Here is a 20,928-nt window from a genome sequence, read left to right as displayed (position 1 = left end):
ACATGGAGGTGTAGGTCCTTGGGGCATTGTGCTCAACAGTACTTCTGTGTATTATTCATGTACTGCCAGGCAGGTAGAGCAATTAACACAGTGATTGAATTAGTGAAAACAGCTGCTCTACATACTGGTCTTCAAGCTTGGGGCAAGGAAATGGGCAGGACACTAAGCTCTAAGGGCATAAAACTGTGTCTTGGAAGCACCTTCATGTTTTTGAGAACACGTAACTTGGGATATCATGGAATCAGTACTGGTAAGTTTTGAAAGTTACTGTGCTATAGATTAGTCTAAATAATATTGGATTAAGGTAAAGAGTTAATCTGTCGTGCTTAACTATGCTGCAAATACGCTTCCTCCAAACCAACATGATCGGTGTTCAGGGCAGAACTTCTTTGCAGGAGGATGCTGTGGGTTGTCTCTGGACCTTGACCTTCTTTGGGTGTAACTGATAACGATAACGTTTATGATAGTTGAGACCAAAGTACAGTGGCCATGTCGTTTGGTCTGTCACTGTGGAAACCCAAGGTGGGTCATCTTTTGTTTGTTAAAAATAGTCAGACTGTGTTGGTTGTGTTGGTAGGGCTGACCTTACACCTTTAAAACTGTTAAAGGAATACAGCAAGAGGTCCTGCTACACTTAGATCTCATGGTGATCTATTTCAGTGCCTGTTTCTCTGACTGTGTTATATGATAATTTATTTCAGAGTAAATGTTTTGTTTTGTCGTCTTTGTCTTTGTTAACATCAGTTTCCTGTTACCTTGATGATATTTTTGATAAGCATCACTTGCAGCTTCCATTTTTTCTGTTACTGAGCAAATGACAAAGGTTATTTGTTGGCTTTTGTGTTTGCCTCTAGATGCAAAAGGATGCCATGGAAGGTCTAGATGGGCTTTTGGGGGTCAAATTCCTAATATTTGTTGTCACAACTATCTCACCTCCATATGGTGCAGTAGCTACGCAGTTTAAATATCAAAAGCTAATTGCATTAAGAATGTATTATCCAATGTGTGCAGTTTTGATTGATGTTAAAGAAGCGGTGCTGACACTTTGCTGATGGTTTGGTTCAGCGGTTGACTCAGCTGGGAATGCTGTGCAGGGACAGTCGGGGATTCACGCTCAATGCTTCCCCCCAGTGACGTGTGCGGATGGAGTGGTTTGTGTGTGCTGGCAATAAAACATCCATAAATTGTTCAATTTCATGAAGCAACCCCACTGGCGTGGCAGTTTAGTGTGTAGTAGAGAGTAATGAAGATAAGTTGTGCGGAGTTGAGATAACGTGTGAGTGCTATTTAGTATTACTCACCTTTACTAACCAGTCGTGGTAACCAGTGTTGAGAGTCCAAGGGAAAAAGACACACCCAGCTGTGGTTCTGGGTTTACGCTGCCTTTAGGTGGTACACATGCTTTTCTTTTGGCCAACCTAGACATTTAAATGAAGAAAAGTCTCGTAGTTCAGTCTTCAGCGACAATCTGTTCAAGGGGTGAAATCCAATGCCTGTTAATTAGTCCCTATGACTATGTAGCTGATCTCAGTTTGGATTTTGTGTTGCAATAATTTGAATCTGAAAGATCTCTTACAACGCAGTCCTGAAAGGACTCCTACTGTACAAGGTGCACTCAAGGAAGAGGAATTCCTTGTTCAATATTCCAGCCGTTTTCCAGTATTCAGTATTTCTGTATCTGAGAAATTCCCGGCTTTCTTAACCCATTTGTGGGAAGTTACTTCCCGATTCATGCCATACAACTGGCTTGCGACCAAGGGAAGGGTTGTAAGATGAGCTTTGAGGGGAAAATCCAAGTGAATTTTTCATGTAGGTGTGAGCCAATAGCAGGCTTCTAATTAAGATTTTTCTGAATGAGTGAAAAAAAGAAAGTGCTTAGGACAATTCTCCACCCCGAAAACAAACTAAACCACCTTTGCACCGTGTGTTAATGTGGATGCTACACCCTTGAAGACTGCCCAAAGAGTAAAGTCGTTTTGTGCTTTGCTGAGTGTGATCAGATAAGAGAAAGATCCAGACAATGAACTCAAGTGGATTCATTGAAGCCCTGAACATTTGCAGCGTAAGATCTTAGACTGTCTTCCTGGGAAAGTGATGGGACGGCTTCTCCTTGGTGCCATCTCAAAGCACATCAGGGATGAGAGGGTCATTGGGGCAGCCAACATGGCTTCACCAAGGGGAAGTTGTGCTTGGGTGGGGGGATTGGACTGGATGAGCTTTCCAGGTCCCTTCCAATCCCTGATGTTCTGTGATTCCTGATGTATATATTTTTTCCCTCATTTCCCTCTCCTTTATGTCTTTTGCCAGAAGAAAATATCCTAATCATCAAAACACTCCATCTTGTTTCTTTCTCTTTTGAGCTTTTGACCGGAGAGGTGAATTCAAACCATTAACCAGTACGGTACTTGAAGAAGTGTTCCGGGCCTTGGAGCGATGCTGGAGTCGATGTGCTGGTTGCATCCTTCGCCAACCACAGGGTGAACATCAGAGTCAGGAGCTGCCTTTCCTGTCTCAGCTGCTCTCCTGGGGTAGAATCAGATGTCAGTGCCAACAACAACAGCTCTGGGCCATACAAATGAACCTTCTCCTTTTTTCTACCCTAAAAGTATCATTCGTAGCAGCTCTAATATAATCCCAGAGAGTACCAGGCAGATCTTTTTCCCTTGTAGAAGTGATGTGCAAGCAAGGCATCAGTGGAATGAGAAAACCAGTGAGATGGGGGGTATTTCAGCTTACTGTTTGTTCTCAGTTCCATAATGCTGAAATAGTTACTGAACTGAATCATTTTTATGATTCAGTAGGCAAATACAACTTTCATGGCCCCGTGCAAATATGTGCACACACCAATAATGTGCTGTAGTAGTTCTGTACACTCTCACTGTATTGCATGTATTCCTATTTGTGTAGGTTGTTGGCTTTGTAAAGAGAAGGAACCTGGGATATAAGCCCAGCTTCAGGATCCGTGTCAGGCAGTCAGGTATCGAAAAGTAATGAAAAGAGGATGGAAATGCATCTCTCGAGAAAGCCGTGCGCTTTTAGGAATGTCCATTATACAAATGCTTCACCAGGGGTTTCCAATTAGGAATTGGAGACGCACACAGAGCATGGGGACAGGAGGAGCGAGCGGTTCCTGGGGTCGGGCTCAGGCCGCGCTTGGGCGCTATTTGGAGCAGAAACACCATGTGTAGAACAGTATAATATCCCTGTTTGTCACTAGAGGCCACCACACGCCGTCTTAAGAGAGCTACATGTGCAAATCTGCTTGTTATGCGCCTCAACGGGCAAATCCGTGCAGGAACCTGAACGCGGTTAATGCCATTCACACATTACATAACAAAATTTCACTTATTACCCACTTTTCTGGTCCTATATCCAGAAGAAAAATTTCTCGCATAGCTCTCGTGGCCAAATGTTTAAGGTAATGTTCGACTTTGCAGCCACAAGCCGTAATTACAGGAGTTCAGTGTTGTGCATGGCGGCGAGTTGGTAAGCGATGGCAACAAGTATTATCTGGCTTTCTACATCTTGAAAGCGGAGTTTTTGAGGACAGGAATGTTCATTATCCTTTCAAATCACGCCCCTTTCTTTATGACTGATGCTTGAGCGTCTTAATTTTTTAGACAGCAATTTTTTCCTGCATAGCAACAAAATTATTTCCAGCGAAACGTGTTCATTCTCAGGATGTCTTGGTAACTGCATTGAGACTGTGGACTAAGAAGCAGCCTAAATGCCTTCCAAATATTGATAATTGGTCTCATTAATAAGGAATGAAAATGTGGTGGGTTGATTTTTCTGTAGCTACTTCAGCTTGCTTGTTTCCCCCTCTTTTCCAAATTATTATTCCTCTAAACTGAAATACGCGTTCCTAATTTTTGTTGCTTTCTATAGATCGTAATAACAGGCTATTAACTCCTATTGACTTAGGACGCCGGGAAACAACAAAAAAATCACCCCTGAAGTCTAGATAGTTATTGAAAGTGGTTTTACCACAGCTGGTGTTATGGTTTTGTACCTTTAAGCTTCTGATGCATATTCAGCCCTTGCAAAGGCAAATGAGGGTGTCCAAAGCAGCCGCCACACACCTGTTTCACCATTAGGTCACGTCTGGTGCGTTGTCAGCTCTGAGCTCCTACCATTAGGAATGTCCAAACTGTTTTGACGCTTATGTTTAATGTGATATTTTTGCAAACGATGATGTGATGCTAACCCCTAGACGTGTGGCTCGAGTAGGTCATTCTAGCATAGTCACGCGATTAAAAATATAACCATACAACGTGAAAAGAAACAAAAGAATTTACTGAGGAAGGAACTATAAGGAAGCAATAGTGAAAATTTACTTGTGATTTCACTGAGCCAAATGGACAAGCAGAGTGAATAATTGGGATGCTCTCGCTGTATAATTCGGGATGTGGGGAGGACGGGGGGTGCTGGCCTTTCCACCATTATTCTTTCCTTGCTTCCCTGTTTATAGATCTTCCCTTTTCTAATGATTCACACACAGGAACAGGTATCTCCCAGCAAAACTTTAGAAACCTTTATAGGTCAGGGTGTGGACATTGTGAAATAGTTCACCAGCTCTTCTACCCATTCCCTCTGCTTCAATAACAGCATGCACACCGTGTTTTTAGTAGTGTTCTAAAAGCAAGGTTTCCCCTTCTTCTGCTGAAATCACTTGATTATTTTTGCATCTGTATTAACAAGGCGGGCAGAAAGCAGAAATTTTGCATTTTACAGCAATGTCTTGTTCATAAATAAGAGAGAAACGTGCCAATGTGTGGCCACATCACCAGAAAGAATGTGTGATGAGCAGCACGGGCCGTGAGTGCATTACCTCACTGCAAACTTCTCCCAGAGGATCAACAATTCACCTACCAAAGCTGCCTATTGTAATACACCTTAATAAGTTTGAACGTTTCTACAGGTGAAATGAGCTGTGACTCACGCGCATTCTGGAGAGCAGTCAAGTCTGTTATAAATCACGTTGGAGGATTATTTAGTGCAGGACTTCCTTAAATGGCAGGTGAAACTACCAGAAGTGATTTGCGAATGCCGATGGTTTCAGCCTCCTTTTATAGCCTGTGAGTTCCTGTGGCTTGGTAGTTTGCAAAACTATCGTTGCATCATTCACTTAGGCTTAGAAATGACATTATCTCCTACTGAGCCTTTTTTGCTGTCCCATTCCATTTATGGGAAATAGAATATATTCACTTAGAGTGTGTCATTTTTTATGATACTCCAAATTTTTGACATTGTGATTTCTTTGGGCCCGAGTCCATCATTTCCTTGTTGTTGAAACAGCCCTTCTGTGTATATTTAATACTGAAGTAGAATAAATACCGGCTGGCAGAGCTCAAGCAGTTTTAGTACAATGAGCGGCTCCCAGGTTGGGGAGCATCTCTTTAATAAAGTTCCCCAAATATTACAAAATCACCAGAGAGACTCAGACATTGTGTTCTGTACAGGGCTAACTTCAGTAGGGCTATAGGCACGTGTAGATTGAAGAACATATGGAAGGATGTGTAGGGTCTTGACCGGTAGTTCGCACTGGAGATGAGTCCATCCAATTCTCTCTCCCGTGCAGTTACAGCAATTCTTTCTGTATCTGATTGCGCTGAAGTTCTGTTATCTAATAGCTGTGCTAAGTAGAAGCTGTGAAGTGATGAACTCTAATTTAGTTGCTATCAGGGACTTTCTTTGCAGCCTTGAGCAAGTTGTGTCATCTCTCTTTCTAATTTCTCAAGCAATAAAATAATACTTCCCCCTTCATTATCTCCCTAAGTTCATCTCTCAGCGTGTCGTGAGAATGTAATGTTGACAGTGCATGCAAGGGGTAAATATTAATATCATTGTTTATTATTCAGGGTGCTTACCTACCCTAAATACATTTAGAAATGCGTGGCTTATCTACCAGAACACAAGTGCTGAAATAATGAATAACCAGTAGATACAGGACAACATATGGCTGGTGACACAGTATCATGAGCTGTTCAACAGAAAGAACATCTGCAATTATACGTATTATTCTGAAACCATGAAAAACTCTCCAGAAATAAGCAGTTTTTACCATAGAATACAACAGGCATGTGGGGACACCAGGACACGAGGCAAGCGGGTGAAATAAGGACAGGTGTGGTCTATAAAGCACTTCAATTATTCGCTTTTCCATCTTGCCTTGTAGATCAGCATAATCAAAGCTTCACACAAAGCACAGGTACTTTGATTTAAAAATAAGGGGCTGCTTAGAAGTTTTTGCAGTTATTTGTATCACAGCAATGCGGTTGTGCCCTGTAAATTGCATAGGAGACTTTGCTCTAACACAGCAAACTGTTCTCAGAAAACCCAGGCACATTTTGTCCAGATGCTACAAATACCAGGTCTTGTTGCATCTGGTAAGCCATAAGGAAGGACATTGTTAATTAGCCAAGAGTTACTAATCCTGTATTACAAGTTTTACCCAATTTAAAGAAACCATTAGGTAATCCATTCAATGCTGTTGGGATCTCTTTCTGCAACAAGGGTGGAGAGTTGAGGAGGGAAGGGGAATAGTGAACTGGTCCTAACATGCCGGTAAGAAAACATTGTATAGAGATGGACTTTATGTTAAATCTGCATCTTCTTTGAAATTGTCACTTTTGTGAGCCTTGTTTCAAAGCAAAGCAGGTGAGAGGGATCCTGTGTGGATGTCCCTTATGAGTAGGTACAAAAGAGTGCGATGGCAATTTTGCTCATGAATATGAGACTGCCCTGAACACACTGGTTTATATGCAAATGTCGACTTTGGAATGTAAATCTGTACAGACAGTCATTATGCTCCATTTTGTCTGTCTTCGTTCTGCTTTACAGTCTTCCTTGACTAAACAGTCTTCCAGTATAAGTTGGGGAATGACCTATTAGAGAGCAGAGTAGGGGAAAGGGACCTGGGGGTCCTGGGGACAGCAGGGTGACCATGAGCCAGCACTGGGCCCTTGTGGCCAGGAAGCCAATGGGACCTGGGGTGGGTTAGAAGGGGGTGGTCAGTGGGTCAGAGAGGTTCTCCTGCCCCTCTGCTCTGCCCTGGGGAGACCACCCCTGGAATATTGTGTCCAGTTGTGGCCCCTCAGCTCCAGAAGGACAGGGAACTGCTGGAGAGAGTCCAGCGCAGCCACCAAGATGCTGAAGGGAGTGGAGCATCTCCTGTGTGAGGAAAGGCTGAGGGAGCTGGGGCTCTGGAGCTGGAGAAGTGGAGACTGAGGGGGGACTCATTCCTGGGGATCAATATGGAAAGGGGGAGTGTCAGGAGGATGGAGCCAGGCTCTTCTTGGTGACAACCAGTGACAGGACAAGGGGCAATGGGTGCAAACTGGAACACAGGAGGTTCCACTTCGAGATGAGAAGGAACTTTTTCCCAGTGAGGGTGTCAGAGCCGGGCCCAGGCTGCCCAGGGGGGTTGTGGAGTCTCCTTCTGTGCAGACATTCAAACCCGCCTGGACCCCTTCCTGTGGAACCTCAGCTGGGTGTTCCTGCTCCATGGGGGATTGCACTGGATGAGCTTTCCAGGGCCCTTCAGCCCCTGACGCTCTGTGATACATTCTGTGATTCTGTAATATTTCTCTTTCTTGCTCAGTTTTTAGCTTTGTGTATTGCTGGAAATTATCTCTTTGATGTCGGGGTCTCCTGCTGAGTCAGTGATGGGGCTGAAATGTTTTTTTGAATTAAATGGGTCACTGAGAAAGAATGAGAGTATCTGGAAAGTAGTTATAGTCTTTGAAGGAAAGTGTGTGAAGACAGTTAAAATTAAAGCTGAAGAGTAAAGAAGTGTTCCTAGGGTGACTGTTTTAGTGAAGTGGACTTTATGACAACCCTACTGATGCTGTTTTGAACAGTGACATTGAAAAGTTGTATACAGGGAACTTGAATAGTTTTGCTTATATAAATGTCAATTGTAACTTGTGTCAGCTCTTTTCTTCTTTTTTTTTGTGCCCTTCCAGTTTTACACCTCGTGAAACAATGAGGCTTTTGCAGCCTTGGCCGGTGTCGGTAACGCTGGCGCATGTGTAAGAAAAAGCAAAATTGGAAATTCCAACAACCAGAACGAGTAATTGAAAAGAATTTATTGGCTGCAGTGAGGTATATGGTGAGAGCCATAAGACCAGGAGAAAAGCCGAGAGATTATTCACTTTAAATTACAGTTAATTTGCAGAGCAATAAATGAATCACAGGCGGAGATTCATGCCCCCGTGAGATGTGCTTAATACATATATTACCAGCTCAGCCAGTCATTTTCAATGAATAGCTTTTCTTTGGCATTTTGATGTCTAAAAGCTCTTTAGAAGAACCATACCAGCTACACCTAGCTCTGTATGGCATTTTTTCCCTGTTAGGCTGCAAATCATTTTAGGAGAGTTCATCGTGGTGTCCCCGTTTGTCACTCGGGGACGCCGACGTGCAGCTGGTGGTGGTGCAGAAAACCAGTTGTCAGCAGAACCTCGGATTTCACGCCTGCTGGTGGAGCTCGTTGATGGTGGATGATACCACCTGCCCGTTCACGCTGTCGTGGACAATCGCTTTGATCTTCCGATTAGCCAGCGCAGCGTGTTCTGGGAGAAATCATAATAAAAAACAGGTTAATTAAACGAGAAGCAATGCTGAGACAAGATGATGCAGGGAAAGCTTCATTTACGCTAATTTACCAGCTGCCTCCTCGACTGATTTATCGTTACATGTTTCCCTTTAAGTCAATACTCATTATTGTCACCGTGTCCTGCCCAGGTCACGGCAGATGAATAATCCAGCTGCATCCCAGCCAATGCAAATCCAACTTCAGAGCGCGTTATCCGGAATGTCCGCAGGTCATGCTCATGCCAGGATAGGAGTTTGCAGACATGCAGATTTTCTGTTTACTCTCCAGCCCTAACACTGTTTTAGTCACCACACTTAGTCTCTCTGCCTCCTCATAGACCGTGAAAGCTTTAGGCTCGAGTCTGAGCTTTGGAGGATGTGTTTGGCTAACAGGGCGGTCTGAAGATGGTCCACAAACGGGCAGACACAGCAGGAATGTTCTCTGAAGCGCAGCCCTTCACAAGGCCCATGAATCACCGAAATTATTCTCAAATCTGGCCTACACGAGAATGAACTGCTGTGCAAACCCTTCATAGCTCATGAGTGTAACGTTAAAATTATCCTGAGTAAAACTGGGTTGGAAATGACAATAATGAAGAGTCACTATAGAGAACAAAATAAGGGACTTTTACCTGTAGCTTTTGATTCAGATTTTCTTGCTGTCCTGTAAATATAATAAAACAGAGAAAAACTAATGATTATACTAATTTCAAGAAGTTATTCCTCCCTTTCTTCTCACTGATTTGAAGAAGACCTCATGCTACTATGATACCATGTTTACAGATATCTTTATATATCTGTAAACATGAATGAGTCCCCCCTCAGTCTCCTCTTCTCCAGCTCCAGAGCCCCAGCTCCCTCAGCCTTTCCTCACACGGCAGATGCTCCACTCCCTCCAGCATCTTGGTGGCTGTGCTGGACTCTCTGCAGCAGTTCCCTGTCCTTCTGGAGCTGAGGGGCCACAACTGGACACAATATTCCAGGTGTGGTCTCCCCAGGGCAGAGCAGAGGGGCAGGAGAACCTCTCTGACCTACTGACCACCCCCTTCTAACCCACCCCAGGTACCATTGGCTTCCTGGCCACAAGGGCCCAGTGCTGGCTCATGGTCACCCTGCTGTCCCCAGGACCCCAGGTTTCTAACTCCTCCTGTTTATTCCCCATGCTGCACGCATTGGTGTGCAGGCATTTCAGAGAGCGAGCTGAGCACCCCGATTTCACCCCAGGGGTATGGGAGGCTTCCCAGCCTTCATCAACTCCAGAGTGATGCCCTACTGATGCAAGCCCAGCTACATCCCCATAGGTACTGACACTCTCACTGGAACCTGTTCCATTGTACATTCATTACTGCTTTACTGGGGGCAGTTGCAGTTTCTCATATGTTCTGAGTTGCTCAAGTTGATCCCATTTTGGCTTCTGAAAAATAACCCTGTACTCGGTGCCATACTGTCCTGCCTCCCTGAGATTTCCAGTTATAAGGGCTGCTAATCCTCCCTTTTCTGATTTTCTGTAAGACGTACTCTGTATATAAGAGAATAATAAGAAGTATAGAGAGATGCAGAGATTTCGGACCAAGCCCAGAGCCATGGGCAGAGGGGTGTCCTGTCCACACCGTGAACTGCAGCTGGCTGCCCAAAAACCATCTGAACTCATCTCCAGGCTTCTTTTTGGTCTGGAACTTGTTTTGAAGATTGGAAATGACTGTGAATTTTGCTGAGATTGGTGTTTTTCCTATGCTGAGATAGGCATGCTGTGGGAATGCAGATTTTTTTCTTTAATAAAAAGTTATATTAATTGAGGTGATCCAAATTACATGGGTACAAGTTTCTCTGTAGACTAAGTGGCTCAGGCTTTTTATTATGACCCATCACATTAAAATACCAACCCTTGATGTAGTATGGAACTCGCAAGCTTTCATTAAGCATAAACAAACAAACAAATAAATAACCCAAATATGAGAACTGTCTTCTCATCTATTCCAGTCCGGGCGGCTTTTCCTTACCCGTCAACATTCCCTTCCAGCAGCAGGCGGTACGTGGAGATCTCCTTCTCCAGCCGGGTTTTGATCCCGAGAAGCACCTTGTATTGGTTATTTTGCTGCTTAGTGTCGTGACGGACCTGGCTCAGCTCTTCCTCACATTTGGAGATGATCTGCTGCATGTTTTGAAGCGCAACAGCGTAGTAATTCCGAGTGTCGGCCAGGGTGTCTTCCAGCATGTGTTTCTGCCAAAGCAGAGAATACCACAGTTATTATTTACGGGTAGATATAACGCAAAAAATGCCAGGAAATTGGGTCTCTAGCTAGAAGACTGCAAAATTCAGACTGTGGCAGTTGAAACGCTTATGCATGTGCATGACTATTCATGTGAAGACAGCAGGATCATGGAGCTGTGTCATGTGTGCATAATGAGGCAGAACCTGAGTAATTTACCCCCGTGTGTTCTGTCTGTGCAGAAGCTGCATTCCTGGACCTGTTGGCTCTTTTGCCAGCTCTGCATTTACTGTCCAGAACTGCTCCAAAGTCTCCAAGTCATGAGTATTTGGGCTTTAACCTGTGCAAGAGCCGAGGAATATTTTTGAAGATTCCCTACCAACGTTTTTCACACTTCGTGTGTTTCGTGCGTTGCAATAGGGGTTGTAAATATGAAATTGGTATTACTGTGTGTATTCCTGGATACTTTTGCTTCCTAGATCCTGCAGTGAGCAATCCTATCTCTTCTTTTTCTTTTCCCCTTATTTTGTTCTAAGGAGAGAGACATTTTTCACTCCTTGGGGATGGTTGCTGAATCTACTTGGCGTATTCTCACAAAGCCAAGCATGGTCCAAATTCCATTTCACTGATACTTTAGTAACCACAATAAATATATGCTAGGCTGTGGATTTCAACGGGGAATCGGTCCGTGATGGTTTCTGAGAACATATGAAAGAACAGTGCCCGGAGATGCTGACAACAGGTACCTTGCTCATCTGCGCCTGCAGCTCGATGTCCAGGGACTGCAAAGTGCGTTTGAGGTCCTTGATCTCGTTCTCGTTGCGCTGGATCTGCTCGGGGTTCGGCGTTGCTGCCAGGGACATCGCTGTGCTCTGGAACCAAGAGCAGAAGAGCTTAAATGACTCTGACCACTCATGGACGGCAACAGGGGGCTTGAAATGAGCAGAAAGCAGTTGCTACCTGTTCTCTGTACCAGCTGTCCAGGCTTTGACGATTCTTTTCAATTATGGCCTCATAATCTTCTCGTATTTCTGCTAGAATCTTGGCTAAGTCTTCGGGAGGTGCCGCATTTACTTTTACATTGACTTTGAAGTCTTGTGATGAGCGATTTGCTTCCATATCCTGTTGAGATATTAGCAGAGGAAACAAGGAAACTTGTTTATGAAAGTGGGAAGTTTTAATTCCCGTCTTCTTCAGCTCCATCCTCTCACAACACCCTGAATATTTTTTCCTTATGGTAGGTTAATTTTTACATATATTCATGTATGGATAGTTCTGTGATGTGACTTAAACCAGTGACTTATATCTGCTTCTCTGTGCTAGAGAACTCAGTAAAAACCATCAGAAGATCTTTTCATATAATGTTTCTGGAAGATGCAAACTTAATGACGAAGCACTAACATTTTTTATTGATTTATGTATCAGGAACCCAAAGCCTTTGATGAAAATCTAACAGTAATTTCATCTTTCTTACCCTGTACGTTAATATTTATGGAACTATAACGAAGTTTACAGGAGAGTAATGTAAAAGTTCTATGTAATTGTTAAAGCAATAATTGGATTAAAGCGTATAATTACTGTGTAAACAACATAATTACAGGGCAAGTCGAGCAGGTACGGTAACATTCCTTTTGGTGTAGCACAGCCTTGTGTGCGAGGTGCCATTTTCCAAAGCAGCGTTGCAGGGAATGACATCACGGCCTCCAAACTGGGATCAACTGGGCGCACTGGTGGCTCCGCTGTGTTACAGCTCGTTAGGGGTGTCCTTGGCCAGGAGGGGGTCAACCCAAAACAGCTTCACCTACTGCTGTGGGACCCTTGTGTTTCCATTCATGTTAATAACCCACAGATACTGAGTAGGATGTTTGGTTGTGCATTAGGTAATAACTGAAAACAACAGCAGATCACGCAAGCTGACAACACCACCGTGTCAAGCAGTGGTATTATATATGTGGGAATAACAGACACCACTGCGGTAGAGCTGTGGAAGGATTCAGAGCAGCGTGTTTTTTGACAATTATCATCTAATTATTGTGCTTAGGCTTTTGCAAGAATAAGTAACTTCATGTTACTCCACCAACCGTTCTTTTAAATTTGGATCCTTCCAGAATTCAAGGTCTGTTCAGTTGCGGTCAACCCGCTCTGGGTGTCCCTATTGGACTGGGAGGGTGGACAAGGTGACCTGGAGAGGTCCCTTCCGACCGCAACCCCTCTGTGTTTCTGTGATGCTGTGGACTGATATATCCAGAGCTGAGGGGAAAGTCTGTGATACAGATATCTAAGTATTTCTGAGAACATTTTCTGTTGAATGTGTAAGTTGTTATTAGCTACGTATGCCAGATGGGCAGGTGACTAGAAAAGAGTGGGAGAAAATAAATACAACCGCTTGTTATCCTTCCTGAAATCCCAGTTTACTTGGTAAAGCAGTACCCAAACTTTGTGTCTCATCTGACTCCCATTGGCTTCCTTAGAAACATGATTAGGTCCTGAATCATCCATCCCATTTATAGATTGTGGATCTTACTCAAAGTTAATTACACGGCAGCGAAGATTCGTGTGATAGGATTTTACCAAGTGGAACGTTTTCTACCTCCTCATGGTCTTTCCTCCTGAGGATGTGCTCTTCTCTCAAGCCTTCGATTTCCATTTCCAGGTCTGTTTTCACTATGGTCAGGCTGTCGAGCTCTTTGCGCAGGTTCTCGACATCGACTTGCACTCCCTGCCTGCGAGTCTTCTCTGCTTCGTACCTTCACCAGGAGAAAGACGATAACACACGTTCATTGAGAACAGACCCGTTCTAGCCTTTGGCTGAGGAGTATTGAACAGAAATAGGCTTGCTAAAGTCCACCTGGTAGACTTGCTACAGCCCTCCTTGTGTGGAACTAGGGACAACAAAAATCAAGGAAACAAATTCCATTTCTAAAATGCCTTATTTGAATATTCTAGGATAGTCTTAAAAAACGAGATGGGTTTAATTGTGGTTCCTCATTCTTCCTCACAACTCCTCCTATATGGTATGAAATAATTGCTCTTTCTTCCATTTTCCTTTTTGCATCTTGACGTTCACCAGGCTGTGAAAGCTCTGAGAATCCGGTTCTCAAAAACTTGCCAATAAAGGCACAAAACAATATCAACAATAACGCTTGCTGTAGTTTTTCCAAAACCATTCCTCTCTAACCTCTTGCATTTTGGCATCTGCAGTGAGCCAAGGTCAGAAGGACCCTGCCCCATCTTCCCTTGGGCACAAGAAGCATTTTGCTCCTCCTTTACCTCATTTTTGGGGGGCTCTATTGATGTTTCTAGGTTCAATCCATCAGCCTCTGTTTTGTTTTTATGACAGTATGGATTGATAACGAAGGCAAGGATAGATACCGCCTGCGGTTCCGAGTCTCTAAGTATTGTATTTGGCAATGCAATATTGCCAAAAGCTGAGATTTTTTAAACAGCTGATCATCATCTATTGGAAATAAGACAAATCTTCATGATTCCTAAGTCTAACATAAATTCCTTTCCTCTGCAAAGATCTACCTGCAAGTTTTATGTCCAAATGTTTTGGCTTCCTGAGAACTTTCAACAACGTACAAGTATCAAACTGTGCACTGGTCGCCAAGGCAGCTCTGGCCCATTTACTATGGCAGAACTGGGGCTGCAAAGCAGAAATATGGCAGGACGGGTGTTTCCTGCGGAGCTGGAGGTGATAAGTACAGGAAATGGGTTTGGTTTGGACGGGGGAAGGGTGCAGAGAAGGGTTAATTTGTGTTCCCAGATGACAGTTTTAAATGCCTTTTGTCACAGGTATCAAATGCCTGCTGTAAAACCTGCTCTTCAGGACCTGAACTAAGTATCATAAACATGGTGACTCAAGATTGTTCAGCAATCGTTTGTGGTTTGTACATCCTTTTTATCCTTTCTGGGATTTTTTCTCTTCTACATTGGTTTTATTTATCCAGCATCAGCAGAAAACCTCAGTAAAATCAGTTTCATATTGGATTATAAAGAAAAAGCCATATTTTGCTTAATCCTCTTTCAAACTTAATCAGGAAACCAAAGAAGATCTTACTTGAGCCTGAAGTCTTCTGATGCCATGTTAGCGTTATCAATTTGTAAAAGGATACTGGCATTGGTGATCTTGCCATCCTCAATCTGGAAAACAGAGAATCCAAGAGCAGACTCAGTGTTGCCATATGCTGATGGTGAATAACGCTGGTTTAGACTCCCTGCTGCTCTTAGGAAGCATCTAAATAATAGAATCCCCATGTTAAGGAGAGTAAACGAATAGAAGCAGCTTAGTTTCCTGATCCATTTAGATATCTCTGCAGTTTTTGTCCATAATCTTACTTTTTGCTTTGTCTTCCTTTTCTGGCTAAACTGAGGGAGTGTGGTCTGGATGACTGGGTAGTGAGGTGGACTGCGAACTGGGTGAAGGGAAGAAGCCAAATCATTGGTGAATATATTGAATAATAGCGGACCCAGCACTGCCCCCTGAGGCACTGCACTGGGTCCAGACCTCAACTGGACTCTGCCCATTGACCACGACTCTGTGGCTTCTTCCCTTCAGCCAGTTCGCAGTCACCTCACTGCCCGCTCATCCAGACCGCACTCCTCAGTTCAGCTGTGAGGATGCTGTGCAGACTGTGTCCAATGCCTCGCTCAAGCCAAGGGAGATCACGTCCACCACTCTGCCATCATCCATCCATCTTGTGATGCCCTCATAACAGTCAATGAGGTTGGTCAAGCACGACTTCCCCTTGGTGAGACCATGCTGACTGCCCCTAATGCCCCTCTTCTCCCTGGTTTGCCTTGAGATGGCACCAAGGAGAAGCCGTTCCATCAGTTTCCCAGGGGTGGAGGTGATGCTGACCGGTCTGGAGTTCCCCGGGTCCTCCTTCTTGCCCTCTGTGAAGCCTGCAGTGCCATTTGCTTTCCTCCAGTCCTCAGGCACCTCTCCCATTTCCCAACACTTGGCAAAGATGATGGAGAGCGGTCCAGCAATGACCTCAGCCAGCTCCCTCAGCACCCGTGGGTGCAACCCATCCAGACCCATGGATTTATGGATGTCCAGATCGCCCAACTGCTCCCTAACCCAGTCCTCATCAACCCAGGCAAACTCCTCCATTGTCCTGACCTTCTCTGGGGCCTCAGCGGTGCGGGATCCTCAGCACAGCCCCCGGCAGAGCAGACAGAGACAAAGAACATTCGGTAACTCTGCCTTCTCTGGATCTTCTGTCACCAGGGCACCCACCTCATTCATCACTGGGCCTACATTGCCTCTGGTGTGAGTTTTATCTGCCACATATTGGAAAAAGCTCTTCCTGTTGTCCTTGAGCCCTCTCGCCAGGTTGAATTCTAAGGAGGCCTTCGCTTCCCTGGTTGCCTCCCTACACCCCCTGCCAACAGCCTGATGTTCTCCCCAAGTGGCCAACCCCTCCTTCCATGATCTATACGCTCTCCTCTTCCACTTGATCATACCTAGCAGTCCCTGTTTAACCACGCAGGTCTCCTGGCTCCCTTCCTTGACTTCCTACGTGTCGGGATGCTCTGATCTTGTGCCCGGTAGAAACAGCCCCTGAACACCAACCAACCATCTTGGGCCCCTTTACCTTCAAGCAGCCTTGCCCGTGGGATTTCCCCCAGCAATTGCCTGAAAAGGGCAAAGTTTGCCCTGCTGAAATCCAGAGTTGCAATTCTGCTTGTGATCCTGCTCCTGCCACAGGAGATCCTGAACTCCACCATCTCATGCTATGTTTTCACTCATTTTACTGGCAGTCATTGGGCTAATTGCAATAATCTATAGAGAAAGTGACAATTCTGGGTTAGGTCACTGAATTGTCGTCAGCGAGTGATCCTTGCCCAGTTCAGCGCATCAGTGGGTCCAACAGGTGCCCGTGGGTAGTGACAGATATTTGAGTGGTGAGTGTTCAAAATAAGAGTTTTGGGTACAATCTGCTCAAAAGTGAGGCCTTTACCCCAACCAGCATTATGTTTTTAGCCTCACTGTCTTCCTAAATCTTCCTGGTTCATTGATTCCAAATCAATGCGAGCACATTTATATTCTTGACAAACAAGTTTTTATCTCTGGATCAACTGAAAAAATAAAATAAGGTGCTGAAGCGATAGGTCTGGAGATGGATGAACTTTCTTTATCCTTACTGCAGAAAGAGGTGATGACAATCCTGGCTCTCCCTACACGCTGGCTGTGGTCGGGATGCCTCATCTTCTGCCTGGAGGCAACACTTTTAACACTGAGCAAGGAGTTTGATTAAGTCTCGGGCCTCAACGAGCAAAGACAGAGGATAACAGCATTTCCAAGCCCTTTTGAAACCAAACATACTTAGGGTCTTGAGAATGCCAAGTAACTGTATCATAAAAAGTGGAGGGAAAACTGCGACGTCGCATTTGGAATAGCTTTGGATTTTGCCCCGTACGTCTACGGAAAGTTAATTACACTGATTAGTCACACAGATGGTTACAGTGCTAGGTATGCTCATTATGAATACAGATTAATAATATGCTTAAATTTGAAGACACGTGAGTTTGGGAGATTGAAAGAGTTACTGTTGAACATTAATATTAACTACTGGCAGGAACCAGAAATTCTCCTTTTAATTACAGTGAAAACATCCACAAGGAATTTGTCACTGCTATTTTCTTAATTACAACGAAGTATTTTTCCATCTGATTACATAAGCTCACCGGACCCAAAACTCCTGCAGTTTCATTGTCTGCTGCCGCAGGAGTCAAAGAACCGAAACGCCGGGGTACGTCTGCAGACGGGCATCTCCGCATCGCCGCCTTTAACTCGCTTGGGTACATGTGCAGTCGGAAAGGTTGAGTTCTGCCAGACGTGGTTACTCAAAGCACGGTTTCATGTACCGAAACGAACGCTTGGCAGTGTAAAAACCTCCTTTTAGCGCCAGTTTTTGCAGAATCCCCCTCGCCTCCTTTCTTGTATCCCATTCTCCTCGTTTATGCCCAGGTAACCGCTTTCATTAGTATCTCTACCATTTAAAAGGTTTTATTTGACCCTCTTTAAAGGAAAGCCATCAGCATAAGCGAGTCCCCAGGTTCCTTAAGAGCACAGAACGACAGTCGCTTGCAGCTCTGACTTACCTGCCTTTGCATGTCGGTGACGTTTTGCTCGTACTGGTTCAAGTCGTGCCTCTTGCCGTGGGACTTTGTCCTGTGCCACTCTCGGATGCAGCTTTCCAGCTGAGCGTTGGCCGCTTCTAAGGAGCGGACCTTGTCCAGATAAGCAGCCAAACGGTCATTCAGGTTTTGCATGGTCTGTTTCTCGTTCCCCCCCAGGAAGATGCTCTCCCCATGGCGCTCGCCGAAGCCTCCCCACGCTGCACCCCCCAGCCAGAGGGGTCTGCAGGAGCTGTGGTTGCTGCTGGCACCACCACTGTAAGAAGTTCCTTGCTGGGCCAAAACACACCCTGAACTACCCCTGAGGGACCCAGAGAAAAACTGGAAAGGGCCTTGGCTGGTACCCATGCTTAGCTCTGGTGTGAATCCAACCCAATGTTTGACTGCCTAGCACTGAGCAGCTGCTTAGCCTTCCCTGAGCAGCTTTATGCCTTTTCCTGTGGGAGTTTCCCTTCGATGAATGACTACAGCAACAAGATTGTGTCATCACGAAACGTGCTTCCTCTTGGTCAATTCTGAAGCATTTATGAGCCTGCACGCATTGTTGTTGTTATTTGGAACCGGAGCGGTGTACCGGGTTGCTTCTCTTTTGGTTTTGTTTCTTTTTTCTTCTATTCTTTTTCTTTTTTCTTTTTTTCCTTTTCATATTACAATAGCGAGGTGTGGCTAAAATCAGTAGGTGTGGAACAGGATCAGCTCTGCCTCAGAGCTTTTTCTAACCCTGTAGTTAATACGTTATATTCTTCTTCTTTGGAGGGGAAGACTCTGGTCCATTACAGAATAACTGGAGAGCCGGGGCAGGGATGTCTCTCTCAAGATTGTTTCTTTCTGTTGTTGCTTTAGTATCACAGTAGTCTGTAAATCCCGAAATGAAGCCCGTGGAACCGTCATTAATGTACCAAACGGCTTCAACCTGTGTGAGAAATGAGGCTGTAATGAAATTATCCCATCTCTGTCACTTGACTGAAAGTCCAGTCCGAAGTGAGAGAGGCCAAGCTGCTCATTTCCAGTTGAAATACACAAGAATTAGGCATTGAACAATATTTTCTAGTGATATTTCATGACTCAAGGTGCAGTCATGTTTCAATAGTCTTGTTGAAACCGTAACGCAGGAATTTCTTGCTAGTATTAATACCACTAAGATATTTATATGTTTAGCTATAGAAAATATTCAGAATGTGAGTTTGTAACAACACTTAAATAAATTCACCTGATTATTTGAAGCTACCAGCCTTAAAAAGTGACCTGGGATCACGCAAAACCAACCTTTCTGCAAAGTTTGTGACCGTCAGTAAAGCTTCTCCCATCAAATCCAGGACAGGCAGGTCTGCATTCTGCAGAGGTTTCCTTATTCCCAGTGGTAAATTGGGGTGCATTCCCATGGCACAGCGGGGCTGTCGGGGTCCCCTTGTCTGTCAGGGTGGTTCTAGTTGGTGAGTGAGGGGTACAACGGCGGATTTGGGGAGCAGGGATTCTTCTTTACAGCACTTGGCGGCTCATCTGCAGCAAGGTCTTAGCACAGTTACTCGCTCTGAGTGCTGTGGTCGGTGCGACTGTGCAAACCAGAGTTGTCTATCCTGGAATGATCCAGAAGGAATCTTTTGTTCGCTGTTTCAAGTGAAGTTTCGCAGTAATAAGGAGCACAGCCCATCCTTTCCCGGGATGCCTCCCAATCTCAGCATTGGGCAGGTTTGGAGCTCCTCCTTGTGGCTCGGAGTCAGTTCCACTCCAGTGTACAGAAACACTGAAGTTTGGAGTTGTTTGGGGAAATTAATCATTAAAGATACTGTTTTCCAATAAACACAAGGTATGGCTATCACAAAATAGTCTGCTAACACTACTTTTACCAGCTCTGGTTTGGCATCGGCCCTGCTGCTTGAAGCACCAGAGGAAAGATGAAGGTCTAACTTGGAAAAAACCCCAAATTATAATAAAACCAATGATACCCTGGGGTTCAGTTCATCCCACCAGAGATTAATTTCAGACTGATTTTCCTAGCCTAGTGTAGCAGGTGATGTTCTATGAAATATTACATTGAAATATAAATACATATGTATGTAATACTACATGAAATACAATGGATCCTTTGTTTCACGTGTAATCTCTCAGTGAGATTCACAGCCGGGCTGGTGGTGAGACTGCCAGTCCATGAGGCAGAACAACCTCGGTCTACCCCCTCAACGATCCACCAAACATCATGAAAAACTGAATTGTACTTTTTCTGGCAAGTAATAGAAAACAAAGGTGATCGGGACATGGGAAGAATCTCCTCTGGAGCTCAACCTTTCAACTGGAAGAGCTGCCACCCAGTTTTCATCAACACATGTTCACGATCCATGGAAAAGACTAAAAACCGTAGTCCCAACCCAGACCTGGCTCTGCTTTGTTAGGCTGGCACTTTGGGACCTGTTTTTAGCCCGCTGTGAATCCAGAGTGCAGAAATCAAACCTTGGCAGCAGGTGGCACCACGAGATGGTGAATTCTCCTTGTTCCACGTAAACCTCTGGAACCGGGAGCTTGATCTGTGAGCCAGACTTGTCTTACTGAATTGGAACATGAAAAGCAATCGGAACTGAATTTATAGGCTGCGGTTTAAGTATAGGCAGAATATTTTGACACCTGCTTTATACAGATAAGTATCCTGTGATCATCACTTGTTGATTCAGCTCCTTCATCTGAAATACGAACAAATATACAGGAAGGTGTCCAGGCGGGTTTGAATGTCTGCAGAGAAGGAGACTCCACAACCTCCCTGGGCAGCCTGGGCCAGGCTCTGCCACCCTCAGCAGGAACAAGTTTCTTCACATATTCAAGTGGAACCTCCTGTGTTCCAGTTTGCACCCATTGCCCCTTGTCCTGTCACTGGTTGTCACCCAGAAGAGCCTGGCTCCATCCTCCTGACACTGCCCCTTTCCATATTGATCCCCAGGAATGAGTCCCCCCTCAGTCTCCTCTTCTCCAGCTCCAGAGCCCC

The 20,928-nt window shown here is 44.7% G+C and overlaps 1 protein-coding gene across 1 annotated transcript; it reads right to left on the bottom strand.

Moving 5' to 3' along the window:
• Positions 1-8,139: 8,139 nt before the first annotated feature.
• On the bottom strand, positions 8,140-18,378 carry KRT23 (keratin 23). The gene is made up of 8 exons (XM_065856122.2): positions 17,919-18,378; positions 14,869-14,951; positions 13,399-13,555; positions 11,769-11,930; positions 11,555-11,680; positions 10,599-10,819; positions 9,231-9,262; positions 8,140-8,576 (listed from the first exon to the last, which is right to left on the bottom strand). The coding sequence occupies exons 1-8, from the start codon at positions 18,300-18,302 to the stop codon at positions 8,473-8,475; spliced, it is 1,269 nt and encodes a 422-aa protein (XP_065712194.2). The 5' UTR covers positions 18,303-18,378; the 3' UTR covers positions 8,140-8,472.
• Positions 18,379-20,928: the final 2,550 nt, after the last annotated feature.

Source organism: Patagioenas fasciata, chromosome 22 (assembly GCF_037038585.1).
Source record: "Patagioenas fasciata isolate bPatFas1 chromosome 22, bPatFas1.hap1, whole genome shotgun sequence".
Classification (NCBI taxonomy): domain Eukaryota; kingdom Metazoa; phylum Chordata; class Aves; order Columbiformes; family Columbidae; genus Patagioenas; species Patagioenas fasciata.
The sequence above is the reverse complement of the archived record's forward strand: the minus strand, read 5'-3'. Positions and strand labels throughout refer to the sequence as shown.

What these genes read in the sequence shown, in the direction of transcription:
- KRT23 (XM_065856122.2), bottom strand. Translation starts at nt 18,302, where the DNA reads ATGGGTACCAGCCAAGGCCCTTTCCAGTTTTTCTCTGGGTCCCTCAGG. An exon ending in TCACCGACATGCAAAGGCAG is followed by an intron (nt 14,952 to 17,918) that starts GTAAGTCAGAGC and finishes TCTGTTTTCCAG; the next exon opens with ATTGAGGATGGCAAGATCAC. An exon ending in ATCTGAATCAAAAGCTACAG is followed by an intron (nt 8,577 to 9,230) that starts GTAAAAGTCCCT and finishes GATTTCTCCCAG; the next exon opens with AACACGCTGCGCTGGCTAAT.